Source organism: Vulpes vulpes, chromosome 16 (genome assembly GCF_048418805.1).
Source record: "Vulpes vulpes isolate BD-2025 chromosome 16, VulVul3, whole genome shotgun sequence".
NCBI classification, from domain to species: Eukaryota; Metazoa; Chordata; class Mammalia; order Carnivora; family Canidae; genus Vulpes; species Vulpes vulpes.
Genome location: NC_132795.1, coordinates 11,714,919 through 11,739,301, shown reverse-complemented (window position 1 = coordinate 11,739,301; position 24,383 = coordinate 11,714,919). Strand labels below are relative to the sequence as shown.

Here is a 24,383-nt window from a genome sequence, read left to right as displayed (position 1 = left end):
TGTGTTGGAAAGAGGTTTTAGAGTCAGGCCAATCTGTATTTTAATTATATGTCGGCCTCTAAATAGTTGTGAGTGTAGTTTTTCTGTCAAATAACTCAGCTTAAGTACACGTAAACACATTCTTCACCTAAGGTAATAAAAAATAAGCATAGCAGGGAACTATCTAGGTTTTTTTTTGTTTTTTTTTTTTTTTTGTATTTCTGAAACCTGGTGACTTTGCCTCTAGATCCTGCCCAATAAGTAAAATTCAAAAATTAAATAAAATGTAAATAAAATACCTTTAAGCATTTGTGAATCTTATGCCTCATTTTGGTCAGAACAATCTATATTTGTGCCAGTGTAAATATTAATAATACCCCATGGATTCTCAATAGCAGCCTTGTGTGAGCAATAAATCAAATGTTTACCATAATGTTGGCCCGATTTAGAGAAACTAGGATACCTCAAGCTAATAAGTCTTTACATATAACACACACATATGTGTACATGTGAACACTGTGCATGTGTATATACTTACACATTCATACAAGAGGTTATTAGTATTAACAAGTATTATTTCCTAGGAAAGTAAGTCAATCACTGCCTATAATAACCATATATGTGACTTAAATGGATGTTTCACAAATTAGGGCCAGATGTTATCTTATATTGTCTTTAAAAAATATAATTAGGTAACACTGGCTGTCATTTTGTACCCCATCTTCCTCTGAAAATCATAGTGGTCATCAGATAAAAGCGTGAGTTTGTCATGAGCCAGAGGTTAAATCTATCATCAGCAGTGTACTCCATGTTTCCCAATTTGTTCTTGCTATAAGAAATATAGAACTGAACAAAAATATGTTAACTCCTCAATTAAAAAAAATTGACCATAAACTTTTTATTCTAATAGTTGCACATTTTTAATTAAAATTTATATTTATAATCACTGTATATTTTCACTTATCTATGCAATGTAGATCTTATAACCCCATATAAAATATAAAGAAACAGACTCTGAAAAGTTAAGACACCTAGATAAGGTCAAACATTATAGTAATGCTAGCATTTTACATCTTGGGTTCTCAAGTTCATTAATTTTTCAGCTAAATTATGTTGTCTTTCTTTCCAAAGTTGACTCATTAGAATTGGTTTTTAAGGCAGATGTGCAATTCATGCTATATTTCTTCAATATCTGTTTGAAAATAGAGAATAGGACACGCAGGAAATTTAGGGAATTTAGGAAAATAGGGAAATTTAGGGGTCCTAATAGACTATTTGATTTTTATATTTAATCGTATCTAGTATTGTAATTCTTCCAACACTATCATTTTATCCGCCCTACTATGTTCATTGTGGTTTCAGTTTATTAAATCCTTTATGTCTTTTATTGAAATTTCTAAGTGATATTATTCTTTACTTAGCTTCATTTTATTTTCTCATGAGAAAACAGTTAAGAGAATTTTTTGGATTAAAAAAATAGATTTCCTTAAAAAAAAAGGCAAAGACAAGCAGTATCTCTTTCTAGTTACAGTGCCTACTGCACTGATACTCTGTTCAGTCTTCCCCAAAGACGTTCAGATTTGAAACAAGAGGCCTTAAAACACTAGGAAATATTGAAATTCCCCAGAAAACATTTTAAGTGTTACTGCCTAGGGCAAGGAGAACCACATTAATGTCATTGGTTTTTTTTTTTCTCCTGCAAACTGTGCTATGTTGACCCAGAATTACACCTGCTCTATAAATATGACACATCTTTTCTTTTCTTTTTGAGCAAATATAAGTGATCTGGGTCAGACTCTGAGGTAGACATCAGCTGACAGTTACAGTTTTTATTTGATGAAACCTAGAGTATTATAGTATATCTCTACCTTTGATTAGGATTGCAGATTCCACTATTCCTTCTTAAATGTAACCAGAAATGTAAGTGCTGAAGGAAATGAATCACTACATATTTTTTGTCTTCCTACAAGCAAATTTGTTTTCGTGTGATAAGATAAAACTTTTTTCCCAATATTTTTTAAATATGTGAATGTTACAGATTATTCAATAAAAACAGTGTTACATTGTATTTAGGTAGAGACATTACCATTAAAACAATATGTAAATATCCTATGGATTCTTCTACTTCTAGAATTAGTCTCCAAGAAAAAAATCCCTAATAGTTTCATGTAATTTCCTGCTTCTCTCTACTGGTGATTTTGTATCTATCTATGAGTTTTGCTTGTTTACCTGTTTGTCACCATTTTTAAGATAGTATACCTACTTGTAGATTTGATTCGAGGGACAGATATTCTTATGCTTAAAACAGCATTCTTAGGATATATATAATCCACTCATGAATTTCATTTTTCTTTCTCAGTTTTGAGATAGAAAAATACCTATGAAATTTCTACAAATAAAGTGTTGAAAGGGAATTAGACCAGAAAGTTGTTTTCTTTCAATAAGTTCTTTTAAGAATTTAGTTGAATTTTTAGCACTAAGATTTTTTTTCATGATTTAAACCTATTACACAATATCAGCAATGTCTGTATTAGTACAGCACTTCTATGATCATCTGCATAGATAGTAGAAATATGTTAAATGTCACAAACAACATATTGTAAACATTTCATTACAAAATACATTATTCACTAAGTGTTCCATATTATTACCTATTCATTACTCAGATATGGTAATCTGAAGCAATATGTCAAAGGATTAAAAAATTGAGTATAAAGCTTTTACAACTTCAGTTATTTTTTTCTATCAAAATTGTTTAACATGCTAAGGAATTTATTAGTTTTATAATAGAGTAGAGGATGGTATCTAAACACAACTATAAAAAACAAAATTTGGGGAGGGTAGACCCCATTCTTTGTTCGTATATGTTAATATTTTTCTTCACCTCAAAATCTCCATTCATTCTAAGCACTATAACTGCAGATATGTGTTGTTGACAGAGATTATATTCTCTTCGTAAATTGCATCTATCTTCATCTATCAAAGCACTAAGTTGTACATTTGTGTCAGGTTTATTGGGCGCAATTACAAAACACAGATTAAAGAAGTCCCATTTTCAGAGGATTCACAAACCAATTTCTTAAGTAATGATTTGACTTGTTCTCTTTATATACAATTTTGTATATAATGCATCTTAAAAAAATTAGTATGCTTTTTAGTTACCTCAATTCTTGCCTTACACTAAAAACTTTAGAAAGTAAAACACAAAGACGAATTAAGGAACATCTCTCTTAAGAAATATTACTCCTTTTAATTTAGATGAAATGTTTTCTACCTTTTTTACCCTGCTGGGCAGTCTTTTTTCCTTTTGAGGGGCCTCCAAGTGTTCCCAGAAGAATAGGGAGCCTTGATAAATTTTTAATATTTGGAAGAAGGGAGATGAGGGAGACTTTGAGAAGCAGGTGGAGTAATGGGGAAGATGCCAGGACTTGGGATATTCATGTAGGGTGATTAAACATTTTCTGCATAATTAAATAACAAAGCTACTTTTACTAGGTATTTTATTTGTGCCATGTCAAATAATGCTTCCAATATAATGGATTATGTGTGACGCATCTGAGGTAGGTTATACAACTTGCCAAAGGTCAAAAGCATCCTAAGTGGTTGGTAGTCAGGATTTGAATATTGGCATGTTTTGCTTGAAAGTTTGTCTGTTTCCATCAACATATGATTGCATGAGTATATTACATCAGTGGGACAGAACAGAAAGTCCAGAAATAAACTCATGCATATATGGTTCATTAATTTATAACAAAGGCACCAAGCATATAAAGTGGGGAAATGACAGTCTTTTCAATAAATGATGTTGGGAAAACTGGCCAACCACATGCAAAAGAATGAAACTGAACCACTATCTAATACCACACACACACACAAATAACTTAAAATGAATTAGAGACTTGAGTGTGAGACCTGGAACCATCTAACTCCTAGAAAAAAAAAAAGTAGGTAGTAAAGTCCTTAACACAGGTGTTAGCAATGATATTTTGGATTTGACACCAAAAGCAAAGGCAATAAAAGCAAAAAACAACAAATATGTCTACATCAACCTTAAAAGCTCCTTCACAGCAAAGGAAACCACCAAAGAAATGAAAAGGCAACTTACTGAATGAGAGACAATATTTTCAAGTCATAACTGATGAGTTAATATCTAAAATATAAGAACTAATACAACTCAGTTTTAAGAATCCAATTAAAAAATGGGCATAAGATCTAAATACACATTTTTCAAAAAAAAAAGATACAGAGGAGGCCAACAGATATATGAAAAGATGTTCAACATCATTAATCATCAGGGAAATGCCAATTAAAATGACAATGAGATATTACATCATACCAGTTAGAATGACAATTATCAAAAAGACAAGAAATAACAAATGCTGATGAAAATGTGGAGGCAAGGAAACTTTTCTCCACTGTTGAATGCACTGTTGGTGAGAATGCAAACTGGTGTAGCCATTACTGAAAACAGTATGGACGTTCCTCAAAAAATTAAAAAAATTGAACTACATATGATAAAGCAATTCCACTTCGGGGTATTTATCTGAAGAAAAGGAAAATGTTAATTCAAAAAGATATATGCACCCTCATGTTTATTGCAGTATTACTTACACTAGCCAAGATATGGAAACAATGTAAGTGTCCATCAATAGATAATGGATTAAGAAGATGTGGTGTGTTTACAGTGGAATCTTAATCATAAAAAAGAATGAAATCTTGCCATTTATGACAACCAGATGGACCTTGAAAGGATTATGGTAAGTGGAATCTAAAACTAAAAACAAAACAAGACAACAACAAAATGTATTTACAGATACAAAAAACAGATTGGTAGTTGCCAGAGGTAGAAGATTAGGGGATGCAAAATGGGTAAAGTGTTAGGAGTCAAAGGTACAAATATACAGTTATAAAATAAGTTATGAGGGTGTAATGCACAGCATGGTGATTATAGTTAATAATACTGTGCTATATATTTGAAAGTTGGTAAAAGAATAAATCTTAAAAGTTCTCATCACAAGAAGAAACAACTTAGTAACTGTATATGGTAACTGGTGTTAACTAGACTTATAGCAGTCATTTTGCAATAATACGTTTTGCAATAATACAGATATCGAATCATTAGGTTGTAGTCTGGAAGCTAATATAATGCTGTATGTCAGTGCCATCTCAAAAAATGTTAAAAAATGTTTAGAAGAAACAGTTTATAGAACTTTTCTCCTCTTAAATGATAGTATTTTAAGATATCATGTAGTTGAAAAGAAAAGGTAAAAGCACACACACAAAATAGGTTACAAAGATTATTCTGGAAATCTGTTGTAAGGTAGATAAGAGGGGAAAGAAGACATTTTCAAGAGGAGTTAGCTGACTATTTTAATAGTCCTCATCAGTGGCAATGAGAGACAGACTAAGGAAGTATAGAGGACAGACAGAAAAGTATCACAGTAGTAAAATGTAAAAAAGTGCAAAGTCAACAGTGAGGAGAGGCAAAAGAGGGATCCCACGCTTGGGTGAGTGGTAGGCTGATGATGGCATTCATGGATATGGGAAAGTCAGGAGAAAGACATTTGGAAGGGAGTAGTGTTGAGTTCTTCTGATCTATGGATTTGAGGTGCTGAAGGGTATGCAAGTGTATTGTTAACACTTAAATCTACTTTCAAATTTTATATCCATTTGTTTCTCCTCTAATATCAAGACATAAACCTATATTGATTAGTATCTTTACCTTGTTAATTAGAGAAAGTCACAGATGCATAATATCATTTCCTTTGGATTTTTTCCCTGGGAATGCCAAACATGCAGAGGACGAAAAGCAGGATTCTCAAGAGAGGTTTTCCCTTTCTTTTTCCTTCCCCTCCTCTTTTTCCTTTTGTTTTCCTGAGAGATTGTTATTTTATATGCTTGATTTCTCTCATTAAGGTAGATTCTCCTGTTTCAGTCTGTTTTTGTTTATATATTTTTACTGACTTCTTGAGACCAATTATTTGCAGGCATCACACATTTTTAAAATTTTAATACATTTAAAAATCCTGTTCACCCTGTTGTTCATGGAGCACCTTTACTCAGGGAACAGGCTGGAGTCAGATACCTTCATAAGCCTATATGAAGTGTCCTTGTTACTTTTGGGACCTAATGGCATTCCCTTTTTGGAGAATTTAAGGTTTGTCATTAAAAATTAAAACTTAAAGAAAGTTCTTCAATTGAAAAAGACAGTTAAACATAACCACTCAGAAAGAGCCACTTCATATTTTGTGTGTGTGTGTGATCTGGTTGTTCTCATAGGAACAGCTTTAGTTCCAGATATAAAGTACTAAGTGCTAATAAATGGCCTCAATATTATTGCCATCTCTGTGACATAATTCATTCCATTTTATTATTGTATTTACAAGAGTATCTCTCCTCAGCACTATGTGTTTTTTTTATACATTCCCATACTAAATGTGATTTTATTACTTAGAATTATTCCTCTTGGATTATTTTTTTAATTTCTCAGTAAATTATAAGCCCCATGAAGATAGGAACCATTATTTCTACTTTTTTATTTCTCTATACCTTCTAATAATATTCTCTAAAAACTTCTCAATAATTATCATTAAATTAATCAAATAGCAAATGAGATATTTAGGTGATAGGATATTTAAGACAGATGCAATTACTCCACTTGATGAGACCTTTCAGTATTTTTCATTTATTTTCTAAATAGTTATATGTAATTGCACATTTCGTTTACAATCTCTTGATTCTTGAACTTATTCCCATCACCTTTTTATTCTCTACCTTGCCACTAAATCAACTCTTGTCGAAGTTACCAATGGTTTCTTGATGGTCAAGTCAGAGTCATTTCTTAGACAGACCTAATACCAATCACTTAGTAACATTTCATATGAGCGATAACACTTCCTTTCTTAAAACACCTGAATTCCATCACACCACTTTTCTCTAGTTTTTCTTGATCTGGCCAGTCTTTTTCAGGATTTTTTGCTGCTTTGTCCTTACCTCTCTGACCTCTAAATATGGAAGGGTCCCCAGACATAAACACTGGATTTCTTCTCTTCTCCATTTACACATTTATTTCCTAGTGATATCATCCATTTCTTTATCTATGTAGTGATAAGCAAATTTATATCTTCAGTTTAGACTTCTCCTCTGAATTCAGGTACAGTTGATCTTTGAACAACACAGCAGTTGGGGTCGCTCACTCCCTCTGCACTGCTGAAAATCTACATACAACTTTTGACTCCCTCAAAATTTAACTACTAATAGCCTCCTGTTGACCAGAAGTCTTACCAGCAACATAAAGTCAATTAACACATATTTTGTGCATTACATATACTATATACTATATTCTTACACGAACGTAAGCTAAAGAAAAGAAAATCAAGAAAATAAGATGGAAGAGAAAATACATTTACAGTACTGTACTATAAAAATTTGACAAAGAAGTGGACCTGCACAGTTCAAACTCACCTTGTTCAAGGATCCACTGTATGTCCAATTGCCTACTTGACATTTCCACTTAGATATCTAATTTCTCAGCTTTAGTAATTCCAAAGTAGACTTTCATTTCAATACTCGTTCCCCCTGCACCCCCCAAAAAAATATTGCCTGCTTCTCCCTGATTCTCTCCTAATTTGGCAAGTGGAAATATTATCTCTCCATTTTCCTCCACATTCCACATATTCAAGCTAGCAAAAAATTTACAAACATATACTCAGATTCTTGCTCATTATTACTCCTTTCTTCTTTCCTTAGGTATAATCTATCGCTTCGAGGGAAAATATTCATTTATTTCTAATCTATAACATTTACTTCTAACATATCCCATGGCATACACTGACTTCCAGGTTAATTTACCTAATCTAGGAGTTCTAGAGTAAAGTTATCCTTTTAAGGGATTTTATTTATGTGAAGAATGCATAATTTTCAAATAACTTTCAGGAGGGAAATGGCCATGGGTACCTATTCAGATATAAAAGTACAAATATAAAAGTACAAATACAAGTTTCTTAAGTGCTGGAACTGTCACAGTCATCTTCATCTTCTTTAGAGGTTAGTTTTTTGTCTCTTAAAAAGAAGCACTAAATAAATAATTGCTGCATGAATAAATAACTAAATGAATAGTATACTTATATAAATATTTACATACTTTTTTATTTGAAACCAAGTCTTAAAAACAACATAAATTTTCAACAGTTTCAGAGCTTCCTATATATCGTTAAACTTGAAAAAATAATTGGAAGATATTTCTAATGAAAAGAAAGTGGGAAGAGGTATTTACTTAATGCCCCTCTGATTGAAGCTGATACATATTTAATATTTGCTTATTCCTGATTTCAAGGTGGTTGGTAAAATAGTATTTTCTCTGAAAACTGGTAGAACGAATCCTTAGACCATTTGTGATGCTTGTTTGTCTGTTTTAGTTTCGTTCATCTCTACCCTCCCCCCATCCTGCATCAAAGTCCCTGATTGATTAACCCAACTGTCATTCTTCATCCCCTGCTCCCTAACACATTCTAATCTAGTGATTTTTTAAAAAGCTAAATAACTTCCTCTTCTCTCTTCACCTTGGGGTGAATATACAACATATTTCTGGCCAAGGGAAGAAAGCAAAAGTCAGCAAAAGGAATTCTGACACAGAACAGGTACAGCTGATGGAACCTGCCCCTCCATTTCTTGTGCTTGGATGTAATGTGTAGAGCTACAGCAGCCATCCTGTTACCGAAACATAAAGATAAGAAAACGACATAGATTCTGGCCCTGATGTTACTGATCCATGGAGCCAATGGCAATACCTCCCTCACTTCTAGACTTCTATATTTTAAAGAACAACACACAGAACTATATATTTGTTCAAACCACTATTGTCAGGCTTTATTTTACTTGTGGCTCACGAGTATATTACTAAAAAAGGAACTATGCCCAGATTTTCCAACTTTTGCATCTTTTCTTGCATTGAACTATTGAATGCATTATCCTGAGATAATCCAATTCTCAAAAACAAGAGATAAACAAATGGTCTTTCTCTTTCCAGATAACAGTAAATAAGCCCAGGCCTTCTGTTATGTTAGCTGGATTATCATAGTCCTTTAGTTATCCACTAGGCTGTACCTACATCAGTCTTGAGTGAACATTTTTTTGTGGGGGGGAGGGCAGGGGGCAATGTCTTATACTTTCACAAGTAACACTAAGTAGGAGCTTATAAAACTTCCTCCAAAATGTAGTTTCTGAAATGTGTTACAATGAACAGCATAGCACATGCATTGTCATCTGTCTTCAAGGGATGACAAAGTTCAAAAGTAGTAAAATGTTTTCCTAGCTTAACAAACCTCCAGCAAATATTATATGGGAAGGTCAATAAAGAGAACATGAAGCAAACAAAGTTCCTCATTAGCATTTAACTTGGCAAAACACTAATATCCAATTTCTCTAATTTCTGGGTCCATAGGAGATTGGAAGTAATCCAAGGGGGAAAAATGAGAGGGTGAGGCTGTTTCTGTCTATCTCTTTGAAAATACTCCACAAAGGACTTGGAGAAAAGACAAATCCTCTCTGCAAAAAATTTTGGTCATTGCACCCCACTTTAATGTTTTTAGCACAGAATGGATTGCTTTTATATTCGAAGGGGAGTTTTGTTGTGATTGGGTTCACAAAAATGCGTTTTAAAGCATCTAATAACAACGTTTAGCGACATAACTCTTATTTAAACTAATATAAATGCCCAATCTCTAATTAGAGCACATCTCTAATTATGGGGAAACACATTTTTTTCTAAAGCCATTGCTTAGAAGATGTTATGATTTTGCAGATGTTCTGGATACAGATTTAGAGCCACTAGATTTTATATATATATATATGATATACATAATATATATTAAAATATATACACACATATATACATACATGTATATGCATACAAATGTATTGTATGTATATATACTTATATATGTTTTATATATATATATATGTATAAATCTAGGTCAATTCAAATAACATTGTAATGATATAATAGCAAAGCAATCTTAAACTTTGCCTGAAACCATTTCATTTAAATGTAAAAGAAATCACTAGTACTGTGGAAAACAAACATACATGTCTAAATGAACCAGATTCTCTTCCTAGCTAGAATATTATTTTTTAATCTGTTGTCTATTTTCCTATTACTGAAATTATTTATACTATTAACAGTAGTAGGTCACATTTGATGATATATATTATTTTGGACATCCAGGAGAAAATATTTTTGAAATCTTTTTGTTTTATAAATAGTCATTATGGAAATAATCTAAAAAGAGTAAGGATTAAACATATTCCTCTTAAATTTCCTGACTGATGTGTTTCTACAAAACTTTTGACTTCTACAAACTAAATATCTTTGTTTTTCCACCTGGGATACTACCCAGGCAAATGGTTTACCTGTACCTATAATTGTACCATCCAAGCTCATGCAAAATTTCAGTTTTTCTTAGGTCAAGAAGAGAGAACAAGAGATAGCAGTAAATATTCCCTAACTTCACTCTCTGACACTGAGTTGGTTGTTGGAGAACACTAACATTTCTTCTTGAATATATTTTGGTACCACTAAGTATATTAGTACTTTAGCTATTGGAAAAACAATCGAAACAAACAAACAAAACAATCTAAAGAACACAATTTTAAATTTAAGATGGTATGCAACAGACATCAACTCGTAAAATCCATGCCAGTTATTCAAGTAATGATAGTGACTAGAGGAGAGTAAGAACATGAAAGAGAGAGAAAGAAAGTGAGAGAGAAAAAAGGGAGAAACTCTTTGAAGAAATATAGTCTTAGTATTTTATAAAAAGATTTAAGCATTATCAAGGTTGTAATTGTTAAAGTTTTATTTAAAATTATTTCAAAACTACATAGGATCAATGTCATTGAACTGAATTATTGAAATATTAAAGGTCTGTATATGTATATCTGTTCATCATGGATTACTTACAACCAATTAGGAAATCTACAAACTTTCAAAGACGTTTAATGTTCCTTATTCATCAAGTCCTCTCTGTAACATGATTGATGGCACCATAAAGAAAACTATAAACATATTAGAAGAAATATCTAAGTCATTCAGTCCTTGGCAACTTTGGGGCAAAGACTTTCAGTCATAATAATGGAACTGATCTAATCTGAATTTAGATAGGTATAAAAATGATTTGCTTTAAAATTATACATATATATATATAAACTATAAATATATATAAATAAAATTAGACTGTAACTGAAATGTTTTCTAATGTAAATGTTTAGTTCTATAATTTTTAATGTGTTGCCTATCTGACTTTTTTGAACCAATATTAGGAAATATGAATAAAATTGAATATTTCAGTGTATTTTAGTTGATGCCTAGATAAATATATTTTTTTAATGCCAGATACACACACATACATGTTATTTTCTAATCTGTAAAAATCATAAAATTAGGAGTAGCTTATCTTTAAGTAGAGGATTGGTAGTAAATCAATGCTCGGGAAAATAATGCAACCCGAAAAAGAAGGAGTTATAGTTATTGATCTGGAAAGCTGCCCATAATGTTTCATTGTGAGTCAAGTAGCCTGCTGAGTAATGTGTGGAGTCTGTCTCCATATCTGTGAACAAACAAAACCCTTTTTATTGTATATATGTATTAGTATATGGATAAAGGTGTGGAGGGATAAACATACCTATATACACATATACATCTATATTTAATATACTGAGAACATACTACTTTTCTAATTTAAATTGCATTTTAATATATAAGGATAATAATCTTACAGAAAAACAGGAAGAAGAAAAAAATATAAATAAATACCTAAATTACAGCTGGTGAACTTTAACCAACAGGATGGTGAATTCTATCTTTACTTGCTTTAGATTTAAAGAGAGTCATATAGGAAAAATGGCTAAAATAAGAATCACTGAGGATAAATTTAGTTACATCAATACAATCAGACCCAAAGATACTTTATGTAAGGGGCTATTCATCATAGTTCCTTACTTAAGAGCATTTCAAAAAAAAAAATGAAATAGGAAAAATGTTTCAGTCTGATTTCCTGATATATTAATGTTCTGTAAATGCACAATTGCACACACAAAAAACTGATGATGTTTGTAGTAATGATGTAATTTAGAGTAATTGTAATATATCAGCATATTGCAATTATCACTACAGATATTGAAATCTGTTAATTTCTCAGAACACATACAGGATGCTGTTAGATTCTGATTAAATATTTAACAGTCTTCTAATTTAATGAGTCCAGAGTCTCTGATAGCAAACCATAACCTGTTATTTTCCATGCAAAAAATAAAATAGGGTGACCTTCAGTTGAATACATGTGAACCAACACATTGCAAATTATTGATGATTTGAGAATTAGTATCAGAATATTTAAATTTTTTTTATTAATTTTTATTTATTTATGATAGTCACAGAGGGAGAGAGAGAGAGAGGCAGAGACACAGGCAGAGGGGGAAGCAGGCTCCATGCACCGGGAGCCCGACGTGGGATTCGATCCCGGGTCTCCAGGATCGTGCCCTGGGCCAAAGGCAGGCGCCAAACCGCTGCGCCACCCAGGGATCCCTAGTATCAGAATATTTAATGCAAAATATTAGCACAGTTTATATATGAATTTGATATTCCAAACTATCACTCACTTCACACATGCACACACACTAAAACATATCCTCCTCTTTTTTGGCAAGATGAATTTAACATCAGAGAGAATATAGAACATTAAAACAGAAACTCCCCAGCCTTTGTCCATCTACCTACATCTTTCTCTGTCTTATATTTGTTGCCTCATAAAATAGTGGCAGGGATTTTAATCATCAAGTCTAATCCTTTCACATCTCCTTTGTCCCTAATTCTAACTTTTTCAGGAAAGGGCTATGATTGATGATTGCTCTCTTCTGTATCTCCACCTTTCATTCTCTACAGGGTCTTCCAAAACCAACTCAAATTTCATCCATCTTCAAGCGTCTTTCTCTTGATAGTATTTCCTCTCCAACTATTTCCCTCTCTCTTCTTTACGTGTAAACTTCCCGAAAGATATCAACACTTGACTCTTTGTATTTCTATAATTTTTATTCGCTTTGACTTCATGTTGATATATAGACTCCACATCTGTACATTAAATTTCCTACTTAACATCACTCAGATCTGTCAAAACCATACCCAAATGTTATTTGGTGTGTTGGTGTGTTATTTAACACACCCAAAAATAAATTCACACTGAGTTTAGGACCATCCCACTACACCACATCTCAGTTACTTTTTTCAACATTCAGTTTTCAAGCCAGAATAATTAAGAAGTTTCTTCTCTTAATTACTTCATATCCAGTTATCACTAAGTCCAGGAATTAATTTTAAATTCTAAACATTTGTTGAATCTTCTCATTTCACCCCACTATCCAATTTTATCCAACTTCCTGGTTTCCCAATTCCCTGATTATTCACTTCCAATAGTCTCAGTCACCCATTCCCATTTACTAAACTACCTATTTATATATATATCAGTAACTATATCACCTCCAGAATCTTGATTTCGAGCACTCTACTTTCAGAATAGCAGCTTCTCTCTTTTCAGTTCACCTACTCTGGTATCCCTAATTCAACAGTGTGTAATGGTACTGGGAACTACAGCCTTGACCTTACTGTGTTTTCATTGTACATCAGCCTCCCTTATAAACCAATTTCTCTCATTATTCAAATTAGTTTTTATGACCCTTTGTTGTTATCATTTCTTCTTCATATAGCATACACTCAATGGTGTTTATCTTCTGTCTTAAGTAGTCACCTGGCAAAACTTCAATCCTGGGTAAACCCAGATTTTCAAGTACCTATGTCTACATCTGAACAATCATAACATAGCTGTATTAAACGTAACAATGTTAACTGAAATCATTCTAATATAAAACTAGAAATATCCATCAGCACTGCCAAGTATTACTCTACTTCTAGGATGATGTACTTGTACTTTTGATAGACTATCAAATTTTCTCTTTCCTAAAATTCCCAATATTACCTCCCATACTCTAGTCTAAGATGAGGACATCATCTTATATTTCATTTAAAAAGAGGATAGGTTGTGAATTACATCATCCTTACCATCAAATCCACCATCTACCTGCATATTTTCCTATATACTCTGAATCCTTTCCAGTTATAATATATGCACAATCTTTGCTTCTTTTTATGATCAACTTCTTGACTTTAGCACTAGATTCTATCCTTTCTGATAACTAAAGAAAAATTTCCCTGCAGTTGTTCATTATCTTCTGAAATATAATTTTCTTCTTTCTTTTGAATCATTCCACCAGTTTATAAATGTGTTACAATGTTTCCCAACTTAAGTAAGACAAGCAAAAACCCACTTTCTCTTGATCTCATCATCTACCTTTGTAGCATCCCACTCCCCTCTGTCTAGGAACATTTTGTCCGTTTGGTTTCCAGTGTACCTTTTTTTTATTGGCTTTCCTTCTACCCCTAATCCTTCTGTTGCAATCTCCTTTGCTATATATTTTCTCCTCCCGTCTGCTCTTTAAATAGTGGAGCATCCTAAGGCTCATTATTCAGTTTTCTTATCCACCTACACTTTGTGCTTGTGGAATTTCATCCAATGCTATGGATTTAAATATGACTGATGATTCAGACCCCGTTCCTGAGCTGCAGAGTGTTGTAATTATCTGCCCATGCAAAATTTTCACTCATATATCAAATAAACATCTCAAGCTTATCATAGCCCCAACATAATATTTCGTTTTTCTTATAAGGTTTTTTCTACTTCCTTCCGAGTCTTCATTTTAGTTTATGATATCACCTTTCACTCAGTTACTCAGGTAAAAAACCCAGGTGTCATTGTGTTTATATTTTTCTTTTCCTTCCTGGAACCATACAATCCAATCTATTTAAAATTTTCTTCATAGTAAATATATAAACTATCTTTTCTCTTCCACTCTACTGTAAATTTCATGATATTAGGGATTACATTAATTTCCTCTCCGTTCTTTCCTCAGTTCCTAAGATGTAGTAAATATAGTGAATATTTGCTAGCTGGTTGTTATTGAGTAGCATATATGTAAGAGAGGCGTTTTTTTGTTTTGTTTTGTTTTACCCTTTCAAAGAAGAAGTAAATATGTTATGTTTGTATCAACAGTGGGAAAAAACTTAAGCAGAAATCACTTTTCACCTTATCAAACAGAATTGAGTGATATACAATCTAGGATTCATACTCTACCATCTGAACTCATTGCTACTCTTGATCAACTCCGCCCCACCCCACATATCCTAGTATGAACAAGGGAGGAAAAGCCTGATAAAGCCCAGCACTATGTTATCTGTTATTTTATTGCTGAATGTCCATGAAATTTTGATTCTTATTTCCACCCTTAATAGGTGAGTCTGGGGGGTAAGAGCATTATGGAATTAATGTCATGTCTGATGGAAGTAGTTCTCATGTGGAACCACAGTAATTTTAACAAATCTCTCCAGAATTTATAAGTAACTGTCACCTTAGAAGAGATTTTTAAAAATTGAGCCTATATGTACTTGTAAATGTCTTAGATTAAAAAAAAATGTCTTAGATTAGTCACTGCTATATTAATAATAAATATATATATTAACATATATTCACACTATGTTACTATTACACAAGCTTAAATGCTTGGATCATGGGAAGCATTGCTCTATTATGACCAAGCAATGTCAAATGTATTAAACCAAATACGTCATGTGAGGACAAGGAATATAAAATCCTATCATTGGAGGAAGGTCTAATAGGTAAAAGTCAAGACTAAAAGAAAGATAATGAGTAAAATTGTTTAAGTAGACTATAAGATACTCAATCATCCTCATCATAGGAATGGCTGTTAACTGTTCTTCCATTTGGGAACCAGCCTAGTAGAAAGACAGAAATGTGGTTCTTAGAATCAATCAGACACACTGTAGCTCAAATCTTTGCCTTGCCATTTACTAGCTAAGTGATCTTTGTTAAACTGCTTAATTACTCTGAACCTGTTTCCTCATTTGTAAAATGATAACAGTAATAACTATTTTTATATTCTTATCATGAAATTAGATGTGATAATGTAGCGCACCTAATAGATATATATTAGGATTTTTCTTTCAAAGAATGGCAAAAACAAGCTCTGGCCTGAGAAGAGTTTAGAAAAAGTAACACTATTCTGGGAAAGAAACAAAAACTGATTTCAGTTTCGTTTGGTGCTTTGGTTTTTCCTCCTGTCCTTTCTTTCTTGGTGCATAGAATAATGGTGCTATCAACTCTGGGCTTTGAACTTGGGACTTGAACTTTGGGATGTGGAATCCAGAAGTTCAAGAATGAAGACACTTTGGAAAAAGAATTTTCTTTGTTCATAGAAAAAAATTCTTCTCACTTCAACAAGTAAACTTTTTATGGTAAGAGGTTTTCGTTATTGCTGCTTTATTTTTACTCTACTAAAAGTAACTATAATTATTCCATAAATGACTCAAGCATATGGAATGTTTTACTCTGGGCAATCTAACAGAATGCCATAAAAATTGCAATGGCTACAAGCATTCACACTTTATTAGAGGTGGGTTTCCCTTTCCTTATCATTCATTCTTTAGTACTGAAATTGCAATGAAATTAAATCACTTTGGGTTTGAGGGAGGATGGTAGAGGAAAATGAAATCACTGTGAGGAATTTCGTTGGTAAATCAAAGTGCTCTCTGTTAATTAGCTCCTGCCTGCATACATAGTATGGAAAAATAATTGTATGTTTATGAAAGAATGATTAGGTAGGGAATATGTTGAAGTAATAAGAAAAAAGCACAAAGAGAGCAATTTGAGTTAATATCTACACATCAGTTTATGTAACCACATCACAGAAGGGGGTCCCAGTTAATTAGATTCCTTTAGTTAAATAGGAAATATGAAAAAAGAAAAGATACTTAGGGCCTAATACAACATCTACCTAAGTTATATGGGGGGACAATATTTATTCTTTCTGAATATATATAACTTCTCTATTGGGAATTAAATTGTTCATTTTGATATATCTACTACTTTTTCACTTCCTTTGCATATTGTCAAAGCATCTATATATGTACTATCTACAGAACTGTTTACGAAGAGTTTGTATTTTTGGTTGCTTGCAATTTAGACAGTTCTTATTTGAAGAGGCATTTGTTAGAAGTAAGATGTTATTAAAAAAAGAAGTAAGATGTTATGAATTAGAATTTAACACTTCTGGTCTACTAAAATCCCAATAAAAAATCTTGAGTAGGGATCCCTGGGTGGCGCAGCGGTTTAGCGCCTGCCTTTGGCCCAGGGCGTGATCCTGGAGACCCGGGATCGAATCCCACGTCGGGCTCCCAGTGCGTGGAGCCTCCTTCTCCCTCTGCCTATGTCTCTGCCTCTCTTTCCCTCTCTCTCTGTGTGACTATCATAAATAAATAAAAAAATTTAAAAAAAAAAAAACATTTAAAAAAATCTTGAGTAATTTGATAACATATTTATACTCCTAAATTGTATTTTATAAGAAAACAATGCCAAGGTCAAACCTTGGAATAGCACATGCAAAGTACTTTTAAAATTATAAATATCTGTCTAAATAAAGGGGCAGAGGCTTCAGGAACATATTTCACTCGTTAGCTTTCATTTTTAATAAAAAATGAATTTTTTAATTAAAAAACAAATGAATTTCAATGAAGTTTAAGATGCTTTAAGACCATGGAGTATACTCAGTCCTGACATCTTTACAAATCAGAAATTAATAATTATAAAACATTGTAATTTCTATATGATAGAAAGATGCTGATAGGAAAGAGTGAAAAAAGTACTCATAATGGATTCCTCAATCCACTGAATTTTTTCATCTGACCCTTAACGCGTATAATCAAATCTTCCCAGTTCAATAATGCAATCTTTAGATTTTTTTATTATGGTCCTAAAGTCAATGCTTTTAAAAATCTCTTTTGACTTTCAACCATAAGCATGACTTTCTCTGGTCACATTTTTACAGTTAGCAGGTTTGAGTATAATATTAATGTTCCTAGGATCCCTAAAAGCTTTGGTAACAATATGTAAACATTCTGATATCAAAAAAAAAAAAAAAGCCTCTGATGCAACCTTGTGCCACTAGATACTTTTATTTAAAATCACCACATCCAACTATGTTCACATCCAATATGAACAGTAATTAACAACTACTGAAGAGTTTTGCTCTTGTCTTATAATTCTTCCATAATTTTTGATATTTTATATGTACTGAAACCTGTGGGACACAAGTCAGCTGGAAAAGAAGAAACTCACACCCTCTCCTTCACCTCTTTGAACTCTCTTAAATTCAGAAGTAAATTTAATATACAGAATGTGGTGGACTGAGGATAGACTTATAATAAAAAGCCTGAGTACTTTTATTTATTGGACTTAAGGATCATAACACAACTGCCACTCATCTAAGGAAACCATCTATGGACTGTTTTGACCATTTGATATGGACATAAGTTATGAACTAAGTTCCTTGAGGGCAAAACAAACAAAGAAAAAAGATTGTTCCATTTGTGAAAGTGGTGCCAAGAATATCACATCATCGTTCTCATATATCACACGTGGGTCACTCTGCTAAAGGATAAACTGTTATGTGACCTCTCTGGTAATAACCACTATCCCATAAAATAAAAGTGTGATACAGGCATTGAAATGTGACAGGAATTTAAAATGTTTCAAATATTTGCCCATATGAGATTTAGAGAATGAAATTGATTTCAGTTACTTTATTTCATATTGTGAAGTGTCTAGAATAATTGAATTGGAGCAAATAGCCAGATACAAGTTTTTGAACAGTTATCTAGCAGCTTTCATAATTTCTGCCACAAATTTAAAAAGAATTACTAGTTTACATTTTGGAGTCCTAACTAATAAAAAGAAATGCTTTGCCAACAGAGCTTTTGCTTATTGAGATGAACAAATGTGGACCTTGATGAAGGGAGAGACTAAGATTTATAAAATGCTTTGAATATATATTTGACAAAGAAACTAAAATAGAATAGAATCGAATACTTTGTTCCTTCACAATCTCTATGAAAACAGCTTGTGTGCAAGCTCAAATAAATAGAACACAAAAAGAATAATAAAAAGTTGCTGAAAAATATTTCTTTATAAGATTCTTGAAGAAAAAAAAAACACAGGTAAATGCTATTTTTAAGGCATTTAATTCTGACAGGGAAAGTATCGAGAAGTTCTGAAAGTCAAGTATTATTTTCATAGTCTAGGACACTACTGGAAAAAAAAATTCTTTTCCATCCTATCCAATCTTCCTGGAAGAAATTCCAGCAGCAGCCTGTAAAGTAAATGGAGTGTGGAAAACCAATTCACAAATTGCAGGCTTGGGAAAGAATAACACTGCTTAGAAAATGAAAGTCGATCAAGATTGGAAACATTTCACCTGTTTTCATTTAAATCTTCAATCTTTTTTCCTGCTGGTTTAGGAAACAGATACAACATAACGGGGCAGTAGGGAGTATGAATTCTAAATATTTCGAAATGGCCACATTTACATGCTCGATGCAATTTTCTGTGACTAAAAGAAAACTAGGCATTTGGGTAATCTCCCAGTTAAAACATGGTTTACGAAACTTATAACAGTTATTTTCTCCTATGTTTTTTATCTGCCTATTATGTAAGATTTACTTTAATCAATTAAGACAGAGCTTTTAAAAACTATCATGCAAGTTCAAAATGGAAAGTGAACTGAAATATTGCTAGACTAGTCCCCTGCTTTCAATTAAATGTGCACCCACCGCATTTTAGAGAGATGAGCATTTACTACAATAATAAGAACCCCCCAAAAAAGTTACTTGTTACTTTCACTTCTCATCCAATCTGTGTTAAAATGCTCCATGCTCATAAACTTATCCAAGCTAAGTCTTTCATTTAAATTCCAAACTGCCTTATGAACAGCCTGTGACAAGTCAAATAATTCTGTCAAGTCAACACAACTGACATTGCTTTAAATTTAAGTTCAAAAGATATCCATAGTTTCTAAAAGAACCAATTAGCTCCCTGCTACCAATTTTTTGAAATTATTATACTTAGAAGTGTGATACAAAATGTAAATGCTTAAAAAAAGTAAATGCTTAAAACCTGAGAAATTTTGATACGTCAATTCTGTAGTTACTAAACTATTGGATTTATGCCCTACTGATACATACTAGTAGAACATAACTTCATAACATTTTCAAAAAATATTATGTTTCCAATATTTCAACTGGGCATGTGATTACCACCAATGAACATATATACTAAATAATAGCTCCTGTACATTTATACTGAGCTGATGAGGTATAAGAATTTCCATTTTAAAAATTACCATTATCATCCCCATTTTACACATAAGAAATATGGTAGGGCAAATACTTGAATCCAGGCTTTCAAATTCAAAAACTTTTGCTTTTTACCTGTACAAAGGTGTATAGGGGTGATTTTTTTACAGGAATGATGGATGAACTGTACTATCCATACTGTTATTGGACATTGTTACCTATTTATGACAAAGCTAATCTGAATTATGTGTTAGTCTGAGACTATAGGGAATGGCCTAAGAACCCAGGTAAGTAATAGGATTGAAAATTCCCAAACTACTTTTGTTTAAATATTGGAAATATTAAATCTATAATACGATACACTATGATTTTGAATATTGAAAACCACCAGTGATATACCACTATGGACTTAACTCTTTCTCTGTCTCTGCATATGCCTCTGCCTATGACCTACTGCCATCCATACCAGTGACCTTATTAGGCCAGTGATTCTCAAGGCGAAGAAAGAAATAACCTCCCTTCCATCAACGGACCCACCGTGAGGGGTAGAAATACACATGAAACTTCCCTGGGTGATTTTGAGAGTTTCCCCCTCCCTCTGGGAGTTATGTTCTCCCAACCCCAAAATTTGAAATCCTTGTTATATAGCAAAATAATAAATCACAACATTTACTGAGTGATTTATCTGAGCAAGGCACTATTCTATGTACTCAATCCTCACAACTAATTTATAAACTATATTAAGATTCCTATGTTATATATGAAGAAAGGAAGTCTCAGAAAATTGAAGGAGCTGACCCAAGGTTACACATCTAAAAAATGATAGAGCCTCACTTTAAACCTAGAAAATCTGATTCCAAAGACAGTACACTTAGTCAACACATTACATTACCTCTCATTAGTTGGCTGGAATAGTTGTAAGAAAGTCACTGAATCAAATGCGGAAACACTCTTCAAAATGATACTGCAGTGACTCAACCAAAGTCTCAAGGAGGAAAATTATTTCATAAAATATAGGAACAATCTAAAATGGATCTCGGTGTATAAAACTGAATTTTGGGCCTTAGGAAGTCTCTCTTTTTCATTTGCTGATTTTTTCCCCCACAATTTTAACCTTGCTCTAAATAACTGTATTAACTAATCTGAATTGGTCCCAAATGCCAAAGTGCCACTGTTGTATAAATCACTTACTTCTACAGCATCCTTTTTAAAAATAATTTAATTTAAAACCCTGTTAAGACACATCCCTTAGTTGATTGTTCTAAAAACTTTTATAGGCTAAATATCATATAAATGAAAAATATGACTAAATTTAGTGACACAGATGAACCTCATAAATATAATATTTAGCAAAAGAGGCCAGATACAAAGAACATATATGTATGATTCAATTTATATAAAGTGCAAAAACAGGCAAACTGGTGTTAGCATTTAGAACGGTAATCCTTGGAATGGGGCACAAGGGTGTTTCCATCTCTGGTACTTTTCTGTCTCTTGATCTGACTGATGGTTATATAAATGTTTCATTTAGAGAAATTCATTGAGCTTTACACCTATATTGTGCATACTTTTACACTATGCATGTTAAATTTGAATAAAAAATTACACTAAAAGGCAATATACTTCATCCCAAGCTATCAGCCTGCTATTGGTAATTACCACTACTTTCTGTCTTGCAAAAGATACAATTAATTTGTTTCATAAAAAAAGCAAACAAGCAGTGCCTGGGTGGCTCAGTCATTTAAGCATCCACCTTTGGCTCAGATCACGATTTTAGGGCTCTGGGGGTGCCTCATGGGGCTCCCTGCTCAGCAAGGAGTCTGCTTCCCTCTTTCTTTTTGCCCCTCCCCCGACTTGTACTCTCTCTCTCTCTCTCAAATAAATAAAATCTTAAAAAAAGAAAGCAAACAGTATTTCTACATAACATTGCAAAGTTACTAATTTCCTAAATATGAGATGTTTTAAAAGTCAAATTTATCAATATAATTTATAGACAGTAAAATTCATCCTTTTTAATCTACTAAATCATAATATTTGAGAAGCACATACATTCATGTACCCATCGCCACTGTTAAGATATAGAACAATTTCATTATCTCTCCAAATTCTCTCATGTCCATTGTCAGGCACCAGCAGCACTGCCCAATTTCCTGTCCATATAGCTTTGCCTTTTCCAGAATGCCATATAAATGGAATCATATGGTATGTATTCTTTTAAGTCTAGTTTCTTTTATTTAGCATAATGTATTTGAGATCCATCCATATTTTGCATATGTCATTAGTTTCTTTCCGTTGCTGAGTAGCATTACAATGTATGGATATATCACAATTAACATCTGAGTCATTTCCAGGTTTTCGTGATTTTCAATAAAGCCACTGTAAACATTCATGCATAGGTGTCTGTACGAATCTAAGTGAATACTTTGTTTTTTTAATTCCAATTTGTACTTTTACCTGCATAAAGTATTTTCTATATTGCCTTTAGTCTACAGTAATTCTGATGCCTAGAGAATATACCAACCAGCTCAAAATAATATAAAATCAGAAAATGAATCAAATTAAACAAGAAACATCTTGCAAAAATACGTCAACTTTTACAAACTCCTCTCTTAAAAATATTTTTGCAAGAATCTACAAAATTAATTAAAAAATACTCTAATCAAAATATTTGATTAATAAATCAAAATCCTATTTAAATTGTACAAAGTTAAAAATCAATGACACTACTAATTTGTATTCTAAATTTATAAGGAATAAAGAAAAAAGGTAAGGAATGTGGCTTGAAAAGTAGTGTTATACGCCTGTTTCATAACTTCCTAATTTAACATATTATAAATTTCACCCAACTGGTTAGTTTTTTTATCCATGATAATTTGGAAAAGATTTGAGTGACAAAATGGAAACATGGTAGATGTTACCTAGCATGTTGTGGTAAAGTGGAATGGCCCGTCCAAGGATAATAAATGCAGTCATGACTAGTGGGACCGCTACACCTGCAGGCAATTACAGAACAGAAAACATCATTCTCCATTCACAGTGGCATGCACACACATGCACCAGTGCTCACACAAGGAGCCTTGGAGGAAGAACATGGGAAGCAAGCACACCAAGTACCTATCCATCAGGCCGATGCAGTCTTCAATACTTGAGCCTATGCACCTGCAGAAGATTCAAATTTTAAAAATACAAGGAAAAGAAAAATTAGTCATTTTTGGGAAAAGAATCAGTAAGATAAATACAATTGTTTCAAATTCTTAATTACAGTTTTTAGACAGTTTTGGGACACTATGAATTTAAAGCCAGTGAGAAGATTATTGCTTGCTGGATACAGAGAAATAAGTTGCAAATACTACCCTAGTGGAATGCAAAGAAACATGTCCACAGTAAAGGAAATTGTACCCTGTTTCTGTGGATTATTTCCAAATACATATAACTCACTTCTAATACTTTCAATTCATTTGCATCATTCATGTGTACATGTCTTGCTGAATAACTTGATATTTCAATGACTATAATTGGTTTTACGTATACAGTTTCTTCTAAAAGGACTTAAGCTTAAGTGAAAACTAAAATCAATAAAAAAAAGAAACATGAGCTATTCAGTATAATATAATAACCTGATGCTTAATACTCATTAAAGATTGATTATGGCAGAAAATGACTTAACATGCTTTAATGCTATTCTTATGGATACTTTACATAATCACATTATTCCATTCCTTGGTTGTAACTGTTTTTAACATACTTATCTGTAAACATGAATTCATTTAAAAAGCAAATTAACTGGTTTCACCATACTGCAGTTTATCTTGACACTCTCTTTTAAAAGAACAGTGCCATAACAGGCAAACAAAAATAGGTTTTTAAACTGCCATCATATTTAACTGAAACAGTAACAAATAAATAAATTCTCCCCAAGGAAATTATTACAGTGAGAACCAGGTAAGTAAATAGTTCACTGAGATCAACATTTAAGTGAAATTATAGAAGTACAGAAAATCCTGACATACAGTCCCTAGAATTGCATTTTGAAGTATTATGGAAATATCATTTCTCCCATCTTCCAATGTACTTGAATTGTATTTCTTTCCCTTTT

The 24,383-nt window shown here is 32.5% G+C and overlaps 1 protein-coding gene across 4 annotated transcripts in view; it reads right to left on the bottom strand.

The window, feature by feature from the left end:
* ERBB4 (erb-b2 receptor tyrosine kinase 4) overlaps nt 1-24,383 on the bottom strand; it is a 1,095,199-nt gene that overhangs the window by 223,408 nt on the left and 847,408 nt on the right. For 2 of the 4 annotated variants that reach the window (XM_072742096.1, XM_072742098.1), the window contains exon 16: nt 23,402-23,446. In XM_072742096.1, the coding sequence (XP_072598197.1) occupies nt 23,402-23,446 (45 nt within the window). Of the gene's footprint in view, nt 1-23,205; nt 23,281-23,401; nt 23,447-24,383 lie in introns of all 4 variants that reach the window. The other 2 variants (XM_026002035.2, XM_072742097.1) reach the window with 1 other exon arrangement.